At 39.8% G+C, this 17906-nt stretch overlaps 2 protein-coding genes across 2 annotated transcripts; one reads left to right on the plus strand and one right to left on the minus strand.

Moving 5' to 3' along the window:
• Positions 1–2278: 2278 nt before the first annotated feature.
• On the minus strand, positions 2279–4886 carry LOC139765409 (uncharacterized). The gene is made up of 2 exons (XM_071692768.1): positions 4792–4886; positions 2279–3405 (listed from the first exon to the last, which is right to left on the minus strand). Exon 2 carries the CDS (start codon positions 3399–3401, stop codon positions 2307–2309), a length of 1095 nt encoding a protein of 364 aa, XP_071548869.1. The 5' UTR covers positions 3402–3405; positions 4792–4886; the 3' UTR covers positions 2279–2306.
• Positions 4887–5462: 576 nt separating this feature from the next.
• Positions 5463–15942, plus strand: LOC139765543 (uncharacterized). The gene is made up of 6 exons (XM_071693073.1): positions 5463–5515; positions 8592–8720; positions 9038–10071; positions 10728–10878; positions 12102–12272; positions 13541–15942. The coding sequence occupies exons 2-6, from the start codon at positions 8634–8636 to the stop codon at positions 13706–13708; spliced, it is 1611 nt and encodes a 536-aa protein (XP_071549174.1). The 5' UTR covers positions 5463–5515; positions 8592–8633; the 3' UTR covers positions 13709–15942.
• The last annotated feature ends 1964 nt before the right edge of the window (positions 15943–17906 follow it).

Genomic DNA, 17906 nt, shown 5'->3' on the forward strand with positions numbered 1-17906 from the left:
TAGAAATAATGATTTGGACGTACCCAGGTTTCAGATGTCCCCCATATATGGACACAGCAGAGATTTACAAAACAAAACACAACCATGTTAGCATGGCTCCTTTAACGGCTGTTCTAATCATGATTATACTACTGATAACTTGCAAGTGACCATCGTAGATATACTGTAGCACATCAACATTTTTCATGTATTTAGTACACCAGTAACTATCAAAGATGTTTACAGTTTTGTCATTGGGAGTTTTACACAGGTGTTGGTCAGTCTCGAAACAAAGTAAATATGTACCATTTATTTCTTATGTATACACCCACCCACCATCTTAAACCTGGTATATATTGTCTTCATTTACATACCAGCCCAAGGATCCCTTTGATGAACAGGAAGGTCGGCTGTGGGGCGACTGCCGCGCCTAGGAATCGAACCTGGTTTACTTGGAATACCGTATCAGAGGGGAGACTTTTACTAAAGTAGCTGTGCGATAAAATAATTTGGTTTGTTTAGAATGTGAATGTGTAATGCATCAACTTATACAACAGCATATAACGACGAAATCTAACAATAAAATAGGTTCGAATACAATAATTAGAGCTATAGTATGGGAAATTTGCAGTGGAATTTATTAAAAAAGGGGGTGACTGTATTGTTGACTGGTTGGTAAGGTTATTTAATGTATGTATGACTCATGGTGAGGTGCCTGAGGATTGGCGGAATGCTTGCATAGTGCCATTGTACAAAGGCAAAGGGGATAAGAGTGAGTGCTCAAATTACAGAGGTATAAGTTTGTTGAGTATTCCTGGTAAATTATATGGGAGGGTATTGATTGAGAGGGTGAAGGCATGTACAGAGCATCAGATTGGGGAAGAGCAGTGTGGTTTCAGAAGTGGTAGAGGATGTGTGGATCAGGTGTTTGCTTTGAAGAATGTATGTGAGAAATACTTAGAAAAGCAAATGGATTTGTATGTAGCATTTATGGATCTGGAGAAGGCATATGATAGAGTTGATAGAGATGCTCTGTGGAAGGTATTAAGAATATATGGTGTGGGAGGCAAGTTGTTAGAAGCAGTGAAAAGTTTTTATCGAGGATGTAAGGCATGTGTACGTGTAGGAAGAGAGGAAAGTGATTGGTTCTCAGTGAATGTAGGTTTGCGGCAGGGGTGTGTGATGTCTCCATGGTTGTTTAATTTGTTTATGGATGGGGTTGTTAGGGAGGTAAATGCAAGAGTTTTGGAAAGAGGGGCAAGTATGAAGTCTGTTGGGGATGAGAGAGCTTGGGAAGTGAGTCAGTTGTTGTTCGCTGATGATACAGCGCTGGTGGCGGATTCATGTGAGAAACTGCAGAAGCTGGTGACGGAGTTTGGTAAAGTGTGTGGAAGAAGAAAGTTAAGAGTAAATGTCAATAAGAGCAAGGTTATTAGGTACAGTAGGGTTGAGGGTCAAGTCAATTGGGAGGTGAGTTTGAATGGTGAGAGGCTGGAGGAAGTGAAGTGTTTTAGATATCTGGGAGTGGATCTGTCAGCGGATGGAACCATGGAAGCGGAAGTGGATCATAGGGTGGGGGAGGGGGCGAAAATTTTGGGAGCCTTGAAAAATGTGTGGAAGTCGAGAACATTATCCCGGAAAGCAAAAATGGGTATGTTTGAAGGAATAGTAGTTCCAACAATGTTGTATGGTTGCGAGGCGTGGGCTATGGATAGAGTTGTGCGCAGGAGGATGGATGTGCTGGAAATGAGATGTTTGAGGACAATGTGTGGTGTGAGGTGGTTTGATCGAGTAAGTAACGTAAGGGTAAGAGAGATGTGTGGAAATAAAAAGAGCGTGGTTGAGAGAGCAGAAGAGGGTGTTTTGAAATGGTTTGGGCACATGGAGAGAATGAGTGAGGAAAGATTGACCAAGAGGATATATGTGTCGGAGGTGGAGGGAACGAGGAGAAGAGGGAGACCAAATTGGAGGTGGAAAGATGGAGTGAAAAGGATTTTGTGTGATCGGGGCCTGAACATGCAGGAGGGTGAAAGGAGGGCAAGGAATAGAGTGAATTGGAGCGATGTGGTATACAGGGGTTGACGTGCTGTCAGTGGATTGAATCAAGGCATGTGAAGCGTCTGGGGTAAACCATGGAAAGCTGTGTAGGTATGTATATTTGCGTGTGTGGACGTGTGTATGTACATGTGTATGGGGGGGTTGGGCCATTTCTTTCGTCTGTTTCCTTGCGCTACCTCGCAAACGCGGGAGACAGCGACAAAGTATTAAAAAAAAAAAAAAAAAAAAAAAAAAAATAAATGGAGAGTCCTGAAGCAATGACTGGGGCATTAATGGTGGATGAGTTCGGACATATCGCGAAGAACGACCTGGGATGGGGTGATGTAGGCCAGCCAGGTGGGATGAACGCTGCTCCAGGCCACACCTACCCCATCCTCCTCCAGGAAGCTCACGGCCAAGAGCCTCCACTCCCCATCTGGCTCGGTGGGCCTGTCCTTCCTCCAGTGGTGCATCTGACGCTTGTTGTCAATGGTGGTGATGAGCGCGAAGTTGTCGGCCTTACACCAAGCGGCCACGCACACTTCCTGGTCCAGGGGACAGAGTGTGCAGGGGGTGCCTCGGGTAGGGTCCACAGTCAGCACAGCTGCGCGCTTGTTGCCGTCCAGAGCGAGGATACTGACCACACTCGACGTCTTGGATGGCGGGCAGGTTATTAAGCTGTGTATGGGGAATGGCACCGTCATATCCCTCCTCAGTGCGAATTTATCTGCCGCTGTGTCTACTGTGGTGTGTTGTGTGCCGTATGTGTAGATCCTGCCCCGAGAGTCGCCAAGAAACACTTCCCATTTGTTCTCAACACACCCGATGCTCACGAAGGAGAGCGTATCCTCCTCCTCCGTCAGCCATGGCGGAAACTGCAAAGTGTTCTTCACCTGTAGTTTCTCCTGGTGGAAAGTAAGGTCTATCTTGCCGGCCCCAGACCCGCCCGTGTATATGATCCGCGGCACCCACGTCTGCAGAACACAGGCGCTCACTGGGGAGTCGCACAGGACGACTCGCAAGGGCACCAGGGACTTGTACGTCCCCTGGTCTCTGAATTTGCTGATGGTGATCTCCCTCACGGTGGAGGTAACGACCAACTCCTGGATCTGGATCCGCCGCTCCTCGCTCACCCAGGGCACCAGGTCCCAGGTCAGGGATGTCAAAGGCAGATGAGAGGTAGCCACAAGGTGCGGCTGCATGATTCCCACCTGATGTGGCCGCAGAAGGAGTAGGTCGTGGCAAGGCCCGGGGCGGGAGGTCACCACTAACACACACACGGGGCCCTCCCCACCTGGATTCACTGCTACTAGCCCGAACCTTTCGCCATTGTCTTTTTTATTCTTGAATATATACCCTCGGGTTGTCGTATCCTGGTCTGACATAATCCTGAAATGTAATTACTGACATTAGTGAAACAGGTGTAAAAGACGGGGAGGAATCATATCCTGAAAAGTTATACTAGGATTTTAGAATGCTGAGAATAAAAGGAACCCCAAAGAGTTAATAGTTACACCGGAACTACATCAGTCACCATCCAGTCATTTCAATTGTTCTATTGACTACAGAAATCTTTGGTACAGATATTCTTTCTCTTTTCGTCCAATTGTATCAGTGAATAGAGTTCGTGTTGTATTGCTAGCAGAGAACAGGCGAGATAGTGAACCCTTCGCTGCACTTTTCAATGAATCACTCGCTACAGGGAAGTTTCAGATGATTAGAAAATTACCAATGTAATGGCTGATATTTAGATATCCCTGGCTAGAAATTATCGCCCAAGATAGACGTCAGTAGTTAAGAAAATGGAAAGCAAAACATGGCTGCGTCACTTTTGATCACAATCTATAACGTACTTTTTAACGATATATTTTGTGTGAGCCATAGGCTTCACGTATGGTGTATATCAAATATATATACGATAAAAGTAAAATACCTTATATCACCTGTTCAGATTAACAAATGGCCAGATGTTAAGCATATGATAAATCATATATAAATAGATATGTAATTAGTTAAAAATAATGGTTGACTGGCGTAAACAAAAAGTGGGTTTAAAGGTCCAGCATCTGAAGTATTGCTAGTACTGGGACTAATTCTATATCTCGTATATAATGACTGTGTTGTGAGATAACAAAAGTTCTATGAAGATGCTAAGCCTGGAAATAAAGCTATAATAGTATGTGAACGTCTTCAAGTATCAAGCAGACACAAACAGACTGATAGATCTGGCGATGTATGTTCACGTTAGATTCTAGGCTCCAGCCTAGGATTTGAATAGGCCCAAGTTAAGTCCTTAGTTTAGTTTAGGTTCCACGTCAAGACCATGGTTAGGTTACATCTTATATTGATAGGTCTCTAGAAAGATAATTTAAGGAGGAAACGTTCCTAAATTAAGTCTTTCGCTCGGGTGGTAAGTTAGGCCTAGGTTGAATTCCCAAATTAGGTCTTTCATTAGTTATAAAGGAATGCTTATATATCCAAGGTTAGGTCGTTGTGTCCCTAGCTTTTTGCCTTAGATTTTACTTCGCTTGGTCCCTAAGCTGGTTTCAGTTTTCTACGTTAGATACCAAGCTCAACTTAAGTTCTAAGTTAGAATTGTTAGGTTCGACCTTAGAGTTCGGTTAAGTTTAGTTTAAGATCTGGACAATAGGATCTTAGCAAGATTGTAGGAACCAACCGTAGGAATTTAAACTACGGCCGTAACTTATACTAGAATCTTACATAAGGGTGTAAACTTAACACTGGTTGCGAGACCTCACGTGATCTCCGCTCTACCTGTTCAGGAGCGAGGACAGAATGGGGTGACCAGTTCCGGTTCTGCAGCAGAGAAGACCAAGGACCAATTCGGAAATTTGAATATTTGAGAAATCGGGGACAAGTAACGGTTCCTATAATACTTTAAGGAGTATGATATTGAAAGGCTGGGGCTAGGTAAATGATGCCTTTTGTGACAATTTTGATATATCAAATGGATATGAAACATGAAATATATTTTCCTATGGTTAAGTGGGCAGGGTTGTGAAAGAACTGAGTAAAAATCGTTCTTCCTTTCAGTAGAACAACACGAAGTCGTACATGAGCATATTGCTCTGACACATTGTATTTCTAATAACATTTCTTTTTTTTTTAACTAGTATTCCAAATAATCAATTGTTTCACGCATTCCTGGTGATATATATATATATATATATATATATATATATATATATATATATATATATATATATATATATATATATATATATTGCTCGAAATATGTAATGGTAATATTTTATGTTTTGTAGCACGCAACGTACGTTTAAAGATTATTACATTACCTTTCGTTAATCTATAAGAATCTTTGACGGTATTTTGAAGATAATGAATAAAAAACTTTGTTTTCTCTGGAAATTTTCTAAAAATATATCAGAACCAAATGATCAGTTCTACGGCAGGTATTGTGACGTATGAAAGGCCGACTTTACAGACAGCTTGGCGTCAGTTTGGTTATTTTTGATGTGTAAGTTTGTCTCGTTTATCCCTAACACCAACTATGTTTTTAATAGGATTACTGTCTTTGAGGTGGTGATGTGTTCAAGATATCTACGCGTTTGATGAATGAATAGGCGTTGTACTTCATTATAAATGTAGCTTGGATCTTTTTCTGCAAGACGGCGTCGACGCCGTTATCTGTTATGAGGCTTTTATTGACATTTATTCAACACTTTCCTTAGGTACAAAGCAAAAAAGAAAGTTTTGGTGGCTTTGACATAATGTGTCCTTAATGTTTGCAGCAAACAGGATTTGGAAGAAGTACGTGTAGAGTAAATAAATGAAGGCGCCATGCAGTCTGGTGGGATTGAAGTTACCATATAAATGTCCATTTGTCAAGGAAATGATTTGATTTTCTTCGCTCAAACCTTGCTGAAACAAGACAGGCAATCACTTTTTTCTGTATGTTTTTATAAGTAATAAAGCTTTTGGCGGGAATGAAATGCAAAAAAAAAAAGAAAGTTGGTCTCCAGTATCGTCTGTCTGAATTTAATTATATATGTAAATTCGGACAGATTTTCGTAGTCACATCATAAGATAGTTTATGATATGTATTACTGTTATTGATAGAAACAAAGGTGTCTCTATATGATAATATTACCCTTCCATAATATTACCCACACAAATTTGACCGTCCCTAAGTAAGCCTACCTAATTAATATCACTAGGATTAAGCAGATTACTTCGCCCGTAGTTTCTTTTTTGCTCCTTGTAACCCAACAGCCTATCACGTCATATTCACCATAACTATAATTGCTATTTGATAATATCGCTAAGTCCTTGGACATCTGTCTTACTGTGTTCTAGACTTATTTCAAAACGAGCTATATATATATATATATATATATATATATATATATATATATATATATATATTTATTTTATTTTGCTTTGTCGCTGTCTCCCGCGTTTGCGAGGTAGCGCAAGGAAACAGACGAAAGAAATGGCCCAACCCACCCCCATACACATGTATATACATACACGTCCACACACGCAAATATACATACCCATACATCTCAATGTACACATATATATACACACACAGACACATACATATATACACATGCACACAATTCACACTGCCTTTATTCATTCCCATCGCCACCTCGCCACACACGGAATAACATCCCCCTCCCCCCTCATGTGTGCGAGGTAGCGCTAGGAAAAGACAACAAAGGCCCCATTCGTTCACACTCAGTCTCTAGCTGTCGTGTAATAATGCACCGAAACCACAGCTCCCTTTCCACATCCAGGCCCCACAGAACTTTCCAAATTGTACCCCAGACGCTTCACATGCCCTGGTTCAATCCATTGACAGCACGTCGACCCCGGTATACCACATCGTTCCAATTCACTGTATTCCTTAGCACACCTTTCACCCTCCTGCATGTTCAGGCTCCGATCACTCAAAGTCTTTTTCACTCCATCTTTCCACCTCCAATTTGGTCTCCCACTTCTTGTTCCCCCCACCTCTGACACATATATCCTTTTGGTCAATCTTTCCTCACTCATTCTCTCCATGTGACCAAACCATTTCAAAACACCCTCTTCTGCTCTCTCATCCACACTTTTTATTACCACTTCAAAACACCCTCTTCTGCTTTCTCAACCACACTTTTTATTACCACACATCTCTCGTACCCTATTATTACTTACTCGATCAAACCACCTCACACTACGTATTGTCCTCAAACGTCTCATTTCCAGCACATCCACCCTCCTCCGCACAACTCTATCCATAGCCCATGCCTCGCAACCATATATCATTATCGGAACCACTATTCCTTCAAACATACCCATTTTTGCTTTCCGAGATAAAGTTCTCGACTTCCACACATTCTTCAACACTCCCAGAACTTTCACCCCCTCCCCCACCCTATGATTCACTTCTGCTTCCATGGTTCCATCCGCTGCCAAATCCACTCCCAGATATCTAAAACACTTCACTTTCTCTAGTTTTTCTCCATTCAAACTTACCTCCCAATTGACTTTTTCCTCAACCCTACTGTACCAAATAACCTTGCTCTTTTTCACATTTACTCTTAACTTTCTTCTTTCACACACTTTACCAAACTCAGTCACCAACTTCTGCAGTTTCTCACCCAAATCAGCCACCAGCACTGTATCATCAGCGAACAACAACTGACTCACTTCCCAAGCTCTCTCATCCACAACAGACTGCATACTTGCCCCTCTTTCCAACACTCTTGCATTCACCTTCCTAACAACCCCATCCATAAACAAATTAAACAACCATGGAGACATCACACACCCCTGCTGCAAACCTACATTCACTGAGAGCCAATCACTTTTCTCTCTTCCTACACGTACACATGCCTTACATCCTCGATAAAAACTTTTCACTGCTTCTAACAACTTTCCTCCCACACCATATATTCTTAATACCTTCCACAGAGCATCTCTATCACCTCTTATCATACGCCTTCTCCAGATCCATAAATGCAACATACAAATCCATTTGCTTTTCTAAGTATTTCTCACATACATTCTTCAAAGCAAACACCTAATCCACACATCCTTTACCACTTCCAAAGCCACACTGCTCTTCCCCAATCTGATGCTCTGTACATGCCTTCACCCTCTATCAATACCCTCCCATATAATTTATGTCAAAGTGAACCATGTTTATTCCAACCTCATTTTGTATCCCTGGAGTAATAAAAGGAATTAACTGCTAGACAAATATAATACCAAAGAAATTATTGGGTGTTGCATTAATGCACTTTCAATGCATCCTTCAGATCAAGTCAGACAGTTTGTTTGGCATTTATTCAGACATATCAATACAGAATGTTCCACAGTTCCCTACATAAGTTATTCTTTCCACTTGAGCTGATGTATCTACATATTGTTCATGAATAGTATGAAAGATAAAAGAAAAACCTAGCACAATTGAATTTTTTCACATTTGTTACATTCACTTATAATGTTTAGTGAAAGGTATTGTAAAAGAATAGCCATGAGAGTATTAATGAGTTACTTTGTACTAGTTTGTGGGATCCTTTAAGCCTTTTGTACTGCAGGTAAGAGAGTTACGGTAGAAAAGTAAACGAGACTTTGATGTGATGTTGCCAGACATGACCAGTACATCCCAACAAGAATCAAAGATTGACTGCTTTGTTCCAATGCCACCTTACTCTTCAACAGATCCTGTAAGTCCTGTTAGCCCACCTGCTACTTTGTGCTTATTTTCCAAATGATCCTGTTTTGATAAAGATAGATGTTTGCTACAACAGCTCTTCACCTTTTTTTTCCATATTGTGTGGATATAGTCCCCTCTATATGTTAGTAATGTGCATTCTATGTAGACAAGTAAATAGAATTATTACCAAGTGTTAGTGTCATGGATGTTATTATTTGAAATACCAAACTTTACTTATGAGGAAAGATGTTAAATTTGATTTGCTTGTGAATTTCAGATACTTCATGTCTTATCGTGGAATCCTGTATGTATTTTTATATATTGCAGGTGACAGTGCTACAGCACACGAATGGGGAAGTTTTTGATGCAGTGTTGCCAGAAGTAACCAATGCATTCCATCCCCAGCCAATGATTAGTTGCTTTGTACAAATGCCATCATACCCTCTTCCATGTTCTTTCTGTCCAGTCAGCCCTCTTGCTCCAATTGTACCATATGTTTATTCAAATGATTCTGGTGTATTGAACATAGAGGATATTAACTCTACCAGTCAATCACCTAATCCTGTTCCTATTGGTTCTGGTTCTTCATTATATTGTGATATACCAAGTGGATATGGTACCCCCTACCCATATGTGACAAACACATCTCCTGTGATGCCTCTATCCAAGTTAAGCCCACTTCAGGTGAAAGACCTTATTAACAGCGAGGTACTTGACAGTCCTGCAGAGAAGAGCAATAGTGATGAAAGGTGTATGCATAAGTGTCCAACAGTTTCAGAATGCTCCAGCCAGCATCATGTATCACTTCCTTGCCCACTTGCAACACAAGGGGAGGATGGAATTGAAACAGCCACAGGGGATTGCATGTCTACTCCCAGTATTACAGGGTTATTACCTGAATGTGCTGAGGATGGATTTAAAAGGCCACAAACACCTGTTCCAGCTGTAGAGGATGTTAAGGAAGATGGACCTGATAGTAACAAGGAATCAAAGTTTGGAGTTGATGGTTATTGGCATTCATTTTCTGAAGATATTAATGAATCAAGCTTAGATGCTGTACCAAATGGTACTTCACATCAGGCTGTCAACTGTTTGAAAGAAAATTCTGAGCAGCAAGAGCATGATGTCCACGACTTAAAGAGTCCTTCCTTTATTCCCTCCTTATTACATCACATGATGCCTCCTCCACCCTATGGTACTAGGTTATCTCCTAGACAAAAGACAGTACCACCCAGATCAAAGCCCTCATCTCCAAGGGGCATACCTTCTCCTATCTACAACATTTTTCATCATGTGAACCTGCCAGAAAGCATCCTAGGACGACCAAGACTGCTTCCTACTCTTTGCAAAGGAGACCAGTTGTGAGTTACTGTCTCTGTTTTTTGTTCCTTTTCATGCATTGAAACTACGATTTTCTTGAAATGAATCTCATCATGGGAAAATGTAGTTATGAAGAATGAGTTGTGTGAGTTAAGTGTTGTCAAGTGTTATGTGTGGCTAGATTATTTATGTTTGTGGACAGAATGCCAGCAGTCCACATGTGGGTGAAGCAGAAAGAAAAGATAGCTACCTGGGTCAGAGAAGTGCATCTTGAACAGCTGCTGAAGTGCTGGCTGACAATGCAGCCATCACTAACTAGGCAGGTAGTACTGGTAATATATCCCTTTGGTCGATGGCTGCCTACCATTTACTGCCTTGTCCCACTGTCTGCATACCATGTATATACCATATGAGCACTACTTCCTAGAAACTTTCCACTCGACCATTCATTTACTCTCACATTATGCCATTATTCACTCACTTATGATATATCTACAAAAGCATCTTTTGCAAGCTTGCTCAATTTCACCTCTCTTTTTACGCAGATCATTTCTTCACTTCCTAAAACCTCTACAAACTCTCACACGTCCTTCCACAAGGAAATAAGCGTGTATAATACGTACCACCTCTCTCTTTTTTTACTTGATTAGATTTCAAAAAAATGGGAAAAGTTGTAACCAAAATTTTGTCTTTTCAGATGTGTTGAGGAGGTCTGGAAGATGCATATGGTGTTATTGTTCAAGAATTTTCGTGATGAATGGGTATTAAATGCTGTTGGTCCTGGTAATAAATGTGGAAATAATTGGAATTCTTTCAAAGACTTGGCAAAAGTTCGCTTCTATTGCAGGGTAAATAACTGTTTCATATTTTGCATTCTTACAAATTAAGACCTTACTGTACATGATCACTGTGACTTGACATATTTGCAAGAAAAGTTGATTATTCCACTGAATAATTTTGAGTTTTATGAAATACTTCAGAGGACTCTTGATTGTTATTGACTGGTCTTTTTGATGCATAAAGCTTTTCAAGTTAAATGTTTCCTACTGAGTTTTGCTGCATAGAATATCTATTCTCTCTCAGTGTCAGTGCATATCATACAATGCAACACATTAAGCTAAGGATAAGTCATTAGAACAACTTGGGTGCCTCACATACTATTTGCTAAGCATTGGGAATGGTTGTGCTTCTTTCTGGAACTTGCCCTGTCTGATGTGCATGCATTATGCATGAGAGCTAGAGAGTGGATGTGGGTGGGTGTGGCCTCTATTCATCTGTTCCTGTTGCTTCCATGCTAATGTGGGAAACAGCAGTCAATTCTGTGGTAGGGATGTGTGATGACCCCATTGTTGTTTAATTTGTTCATGGATGGGGTGTTTAGGAAGGTAAATGCAACAGCTTTGGAGAGAGGAGTGAGTATGCAGTCTGATGGGGATAAGAGGGTTTGGGAAGTGTCAGTTGTTGTTTGCAATGATACAGCATTGGTGACTGATTCAAGTGAGGAACTGCAGAAGTTGGTGACTGAGTTTGGAAAAGTGTGTGAAAGGAGAAAGTTGAGAGTAAATGTGAATAAGAGCAAGGTAATTATTAGGTTCAGCAGGGTTGAGGGACAAGTTAGTCGAGATGTAAGTTTCAGTGGAGAAAAATTGGAGGAAGGGAAGTGCTTTAGACATCTGGGAAAGGACTTGGCAGCGAATGGAACCATGGAAGCAGAAGTAAGTCATGGGGTGGGGGAGTGGACGAAGGTTCTGGGAGTGATAAGTAATGTGTGGAAAGTGAGAACGTTATCTTCGAGAGCAAAAATGGGTATGGTTGATTGCCTTATTTTAGGGTGTAGTGGAACTTGAAATTGTTTGTTAAATTGTATGTGGAGTTTGAAAATGTATATTAGATTGTTAAACAATGTGCACTGTTAAATATAACAAATGAAAAGAATGCTTAATTAGAAGAGGGATGTCTTACAGCACTGCTTTCTTGGGCGAGTAATGTTAGACAATTGCATGGTTATTACAAGTAGATAATGCCATGTGATACATTGTTAAGAGTCATACATGGTTGGTTTTCTTTTCAGAGTTGTCGTGATGGATGGACCAGCATGTATGGTGTTGTTATATTCTACTACAAATTGGATTTCTTTCATTTCTTTGGTCAGATATTGTATGAAATACCAGGTCAGAAGTGTAGAAATTGTAAGCCCAAGGTGTTTGAAGTACCCTTGTGGTACCCTGAGGAAGCACAAAAGGTTAGTAAAGATTTACTATTTTCGTCTTGATTTCTCTTAATAGTATGAAACTCTAATCAAGGCCATCCCATTAATGCTCTTTCTGAGCCTGGATGTAGATAGGGAGCTGTGGTTCGGTGCAGTACACATACCAGCTAGAGACTGAGTGTGAACAAATTTGGTCTTTTTTGTCTGTTTTCCTGGTGCTACCTCGTGATACTGTTTCCTGTGGGGCAGGGTAGATCCAGGAATAGATGAAGGCAAGCAAGGATGTACATGTGTATATATGTATATGTCTGTGTTTGTTCATGTTTTTGTGTTTATGTAGATATGTACATGTGCGTGTATGGGTGTTTATTTGTATATGAGTGGATGGGCCATACTTCGTTTGTTTCCATCTCCTTCTCACTTCATCACTACCTGTTATTACTTTCCCCCTTTCCCCCTTCATCAATGTTTCCATTTGTTCTCTTGTGGATAGGGGATAAAGAATACTTCCCACTTATTCCCTGTGTGTTGTAGAAAGCGACTAGAAGGGGTGGGAGTTGGGGAGTGGGATATCCTCCCCTCCAGTTTCTTATTTTTGCAAAAAGAAGAAACAGAGAAGGGAGCAAAGTGAGGATTTTATTCCTCTTAAGGCTCATTCATCTGTTTCAGTGAGGTAGCGCCAGGAAAACAGACAAAAAGGCTGCATTTGTTCATATGTACTTATTCGCCATTTCTCATGTTTTCAAGGTAACATGAATAACAACTGACTGAGCCATAGATGGAAAAATCCTCACTAGGCCCCCTTCTCTGTTCCTTCTTTTGGAAAAGTGAAACAGGAGGGGGGGATTTTCAGCCCCCTGCTCCTACCCCTCTTCGTCACCTATGACATGCAGGGAATATGTGGGCAGTATTCTTTCTCTTAACCCAGGGATAACAATAACGATATACTTCAAAATTCTATGTGCCTTGACTTGGATAGTTAAACTGACACTGTAGGGTAGAGCAAAGTAGAGTTTTCTTTACCTCTTACTGTACTTGCCCTACCTGTCCAGCACATTATATTAGATGGAAAATCTCAAACTTGTGGCTTTAAATAGAGGCAATTTGATTGCATTCTAATTTTTTTGAAAATGAGATAGATTAAATGCTTGTGTGTGATGCTCTTTTCAAAATCCATTTATCTGTGAGCCAAACAATTTTTTACATGGCCTTACAGAATATTTTTTTATTGGCATAAGCTTAGACATTTATTCTTTTATGTTTAGTTTTTCTTACATAAACCCTTTCTCTTACTGAAATAGGTGATAACAAACTTGTATTACAAGATAGGAGCTCATTGTTACAATCTGACGACTCCTCAGTTCATTCGTTCCAGACGTCAAGGCCAACCACTCACATACCACAATGAACTACTGTGTCAAGGATGTTGCCATGGTGTTTGCAAAAATGACTGTAACAAAGATGAGTAGTACTGTTCACAACTTGACAAGATTTGCAATGGTCATGATTGATGCTGATGTAATTCATAATGATAGTAAAGATAGTGATTTTGATTCCACCATGACCATCCTCTTTGATTTTTAGGAATGGATATGATAGTGTTTTTTTATAAAGGTTCCTTTTGAAATATAAGAAAATTCTGTTTACATAATGGTCATGCTTCTCTGTAACCAAGTTTCTCACCAAGTTATTAGTATTCTCCATTTAGAACTTTTTTTATATCACTCTAAAACATTAAGAGGATTGTAGAGCTTCAAAGGAATGTTTTTATTTGAGTAATTTGAGTTTTGGAACAGTTTGTGCTGCCTTTCTTAAGGAGCTGTAGTTAATTGTAGTGTTTTTAATATGTATGCATGATTTTTCACGAATGAATCCACACTGCTCTTGCTTCTTTGGTTAGAAAGCTAACGAAAATCTAACCAAGTATACTCAACATCTCTGATATAGACCGTGTGTGAATAGTGTAGTTTTGCAAATAATTCACCAACCCCTTCTCTGCACATATTCTAGACTGTAAATCCTTTGTAACAGATGTGGAAACTATCTTTGTTTTGCTTGACTGAACCCTACAGAGGGAAGCACTAGAACCTGTAGGTAAACTATGTTTGGCACTCATAGATCCAGGTTGAATTAGAAAAGTGCATTCTCAAAACTATGGACAATAATAGGATAACCAGTCCACACAGCCAGGCTGGAGTGTATCCTCAAGCTGCTTTGTCATATGTCCAATTTGAGTTTTGAGTGGCCAGCACATTAGCTCAGTAGCATAGAGGAGTCTTAGAGTTTCCAACATTAACCATGTTGTTGGGTGATTTAGGTTGACATGCAAAACCACAAAGCATTTATGTTTGCATCATGCTGATACTGAACTTTTTCATCAGAGTTTTGAAAAAGTGTGGATAGTTGATCCCTTTGGATAGATGAAAGGCTGATGGTGGATACTTGTTTCTATTCCACTTATAATTTTACTGTAAGACCCTGGATGGGTAAGTAAGGGAGTCACTTCAGGAATCAGCTTTCTGGTCTTTGGATTGAAAACAGCTCCCACATAGGAGTCTTTTGAAAGCTTACCCTAAAGCAAAAGTTCTCAATTAACTTGAGGGACAATTTAAAGACTGCAGTTGCTTTTATTATTTTCTGAATCTAAGACTAAGTTGACTTGAGAATGTGTTATGAAGAAGCACTACTGAATAACATTTTCTTAGCCTTACAGAATTGGTGCCAACAATAACTTCAGTGTAACATTGATCATAATACTAGCAATTAGAATTTAACGACAAAAGACAGTGTAACAGTCTTGCTGATATTTTGAAATAATTGTGCAAAAAAGCCTCATTAGTTCACTTTTGCCATGGCCACCCTTTTGAGGGATATATATATATATAGCATCAGCATAACTATTCATGGCATGAAGAGGTTGCAAACAGTGAGAAGCCGAAATGATTGTGCAAAAAAACCTCAGTAGTTCAATTTTGCTATGGCCACCCTCACGAGGGATATATAGCATCATCATAAATATTCATGGCATGAAGAGGTTGCAAGCAGCAAGAAGCATTGTAGTAGTGTACATGATTTGTGACCAAAGCTGACTACATAAAATGTATAAAGCATGGATGCCTTTTAGAAAATATAACTTTTATGTGACAAGTAGGCATGTTCAAAGTACTGAGCAATAACTCACAATTTGTTGAAATTTTAAACAGGTATGTGGGGTAAATATTATTTATTTCATATACAGTTCTGATCTTATGCAGTTCATGGGGATAAAGGGAAAGTAACAGTTCATCAGTTTTTATGGGAATGCTTTGGCTATGCTCACCTTAGTTTTTGTATCTTCTTTGTGCAGTATTACCAAGACTAGCATAATGAAGTCATATCTCTTATCTCTCACAGGTTAGAATCAGAGTAATCTTTACTCTATGAATAATCTGAAATTAGCTTTTTGTATTCTTCATGCAGTATGACCAGTAATACCTTTCTGGAGTCAAACATTCTCTCCCTCTCTTGCCTGTATAGTACAAATAATTTGTAGAATGTTGTAGCATAAAGTGTGACAATCCAATTTATTTCTTGTGATTAGAGGACTTAGTTCACTTTTACTAGTACAGCTTTACTTCAAGTTATAATGCTTTGAGTCACTGTGTTTTATAGCTGTGACTTTAAAATTAGGATGCATTGTAATGACTTACAATGATGTGCTTCAACAATGAGAGATTGAAAAAAAAAAAAAATATATATATATATATATATATATATATATTTGTATTTTTAATGTCTAAAATATTATATACCCTAAATAAGATAGTGTATAACCATAGATTGTGGAATTTGTTTACTTTCTTGCATATTATAATTGTTAGTAGGTACTGTTCAGATTCTGTTCCATCAACTCACAAAATGTGTTCAGTTTTGTTCATTGCTACTCATTTGTATACTACATCCACAATAAGTGCAGACATTTCAGTAAGACTGGATGTCTTTGACATGAAACAATTGTTGGATCAGATGATTTAAGAGGTAACAGAGATGAAGCCATGTTCCCCTACCTCTCCCTCCAGTCGATGTCTTTCTTCCCTCATTCATCTCCAGCCACCATCGTAAGCTCACATTACCGTGTGGTAAGTCTGTTAAATATTGTCTTCATTACCTGTGATATGACAACATTTGTTGAATCATATGATTCAGGAGGTGATGTAGACATTCCGAGTGTCTCTCCCTCTCCAAATTAGTAATCCATGGTCATCTCCATTCCACACCAGTAGCACCTAAAGCCCTTATCATCATGTTTCAGTACAGTACCTTTTTCAGTAAAGCTTCATTGAATAATATCAAAATTATGATAGAGTGTGATTCTACATATTATATATATTTGTTTTTTTATACTTTGTCGCTGTTTCCTGCATTAGCGAGGTAGCGCAAGGAAACAGACGAAAGAATGGCCCAACCCACCCCCATACACATGTATATACATAAATGCCCACACACGCACATATACATACCTATACATTTCAACGTATACATACATATACATACACAGGCAATACATATATACACATGCACATATTCGTACAAGCTGCCTTCATCCATTCCTGCCACCACCCTGCCACACATGAAATGACACACACACACACCTCAAGTGCACGCTTGAGGTAGCGCTAGGAAAGGACAACAAAGGCCACATTCTTCCACACTCAGACTCTAGCTGTCATGCGTAATGCACTGAAACCACAGCCCCTTTCCACATCCAGGCCCCACAAAACTTTCCATGGTTTACCCCAGACCCTTCACATGCCATGGTTCAATCCAGCGACAGCACGTCAACCCCGGTATACCACATCGTTCCAATTCACTCTATTCCTTGCACGTCTTTCACCCTCCTGCATGTTCAGGCCCTGATTGCTCAAAATCTTTTTCACTCCATCCTTCCACCTCCAATTTGGTCTCCCACTTCTTGTTCCCTCCACCTCTGACACATATATCCCTTTTGTCAATCTTTCCTCTCCCATTCTCTCCATGTGACCAAACCATATCCCCCCCTATCAACATGGGTTTTAATGGTTTTACTGGGGATAGGGGAGAGGGAATACTTCCCATGTATTCCCTGCATGTCCTGAAAGGGGAGGGAGTGGGGGGCCAGAAATTCTCTCTTTTTTTTCTTTTTTTTTTCCCCTCCAAAAGAAGGAACAGAGAGGGGGACCAAGTGAGGATATTCCCTCAGTCCTCTGTTCTTAATGCTACCTCACTAACACGGGAAATGGCAAATATGTATGAAAGAAAAACTTATGACTGGTTGTCCAAGAACATACCCCTGTCATAAGTTGAAGCCTTGATACATTACCATAGTGAATTCAGACTGAATGATAATAAAATACTCTCAATTTTTTCTTCTTCAGCCCAGGTAGCTTGTTCTCTGTAATCCTAGATTGTCTTCTGGTTATCTTTAAGTGCTAGTCCTGCCTTTATTTTTACAAAATCTCATCGTAAGTACTCTCTAATTCCTGTAGTATACAAATTACTTGGTCAGTAAATTATTTTCTCTCCTGTATTGTACAAATTACGAGCAAGATATGGTAAATAAAGTGTAACTTTGCTGATATTAGTTCTTTTGTTCTTTGTGTAGTATTACCATTACTACTGCTTTGAAATTGGTGGTGTTGCTGGACTCCA

Source organism: Panulirus ornatus, chromosome 55, assembly GCF_036320965.1.
Source record: "Panulirus ornatus isolate Po-2019 chromosome 55, ASM3632096v1, whole genome shotgun sequence".
Taxonomy (NCBI): domain Eukaryota; kingdom Metazoa; phylum Arthropoda; class Malacostraca; order Decapoda; family Palinuridae; genus Panulirus; species Panulirus ornatus.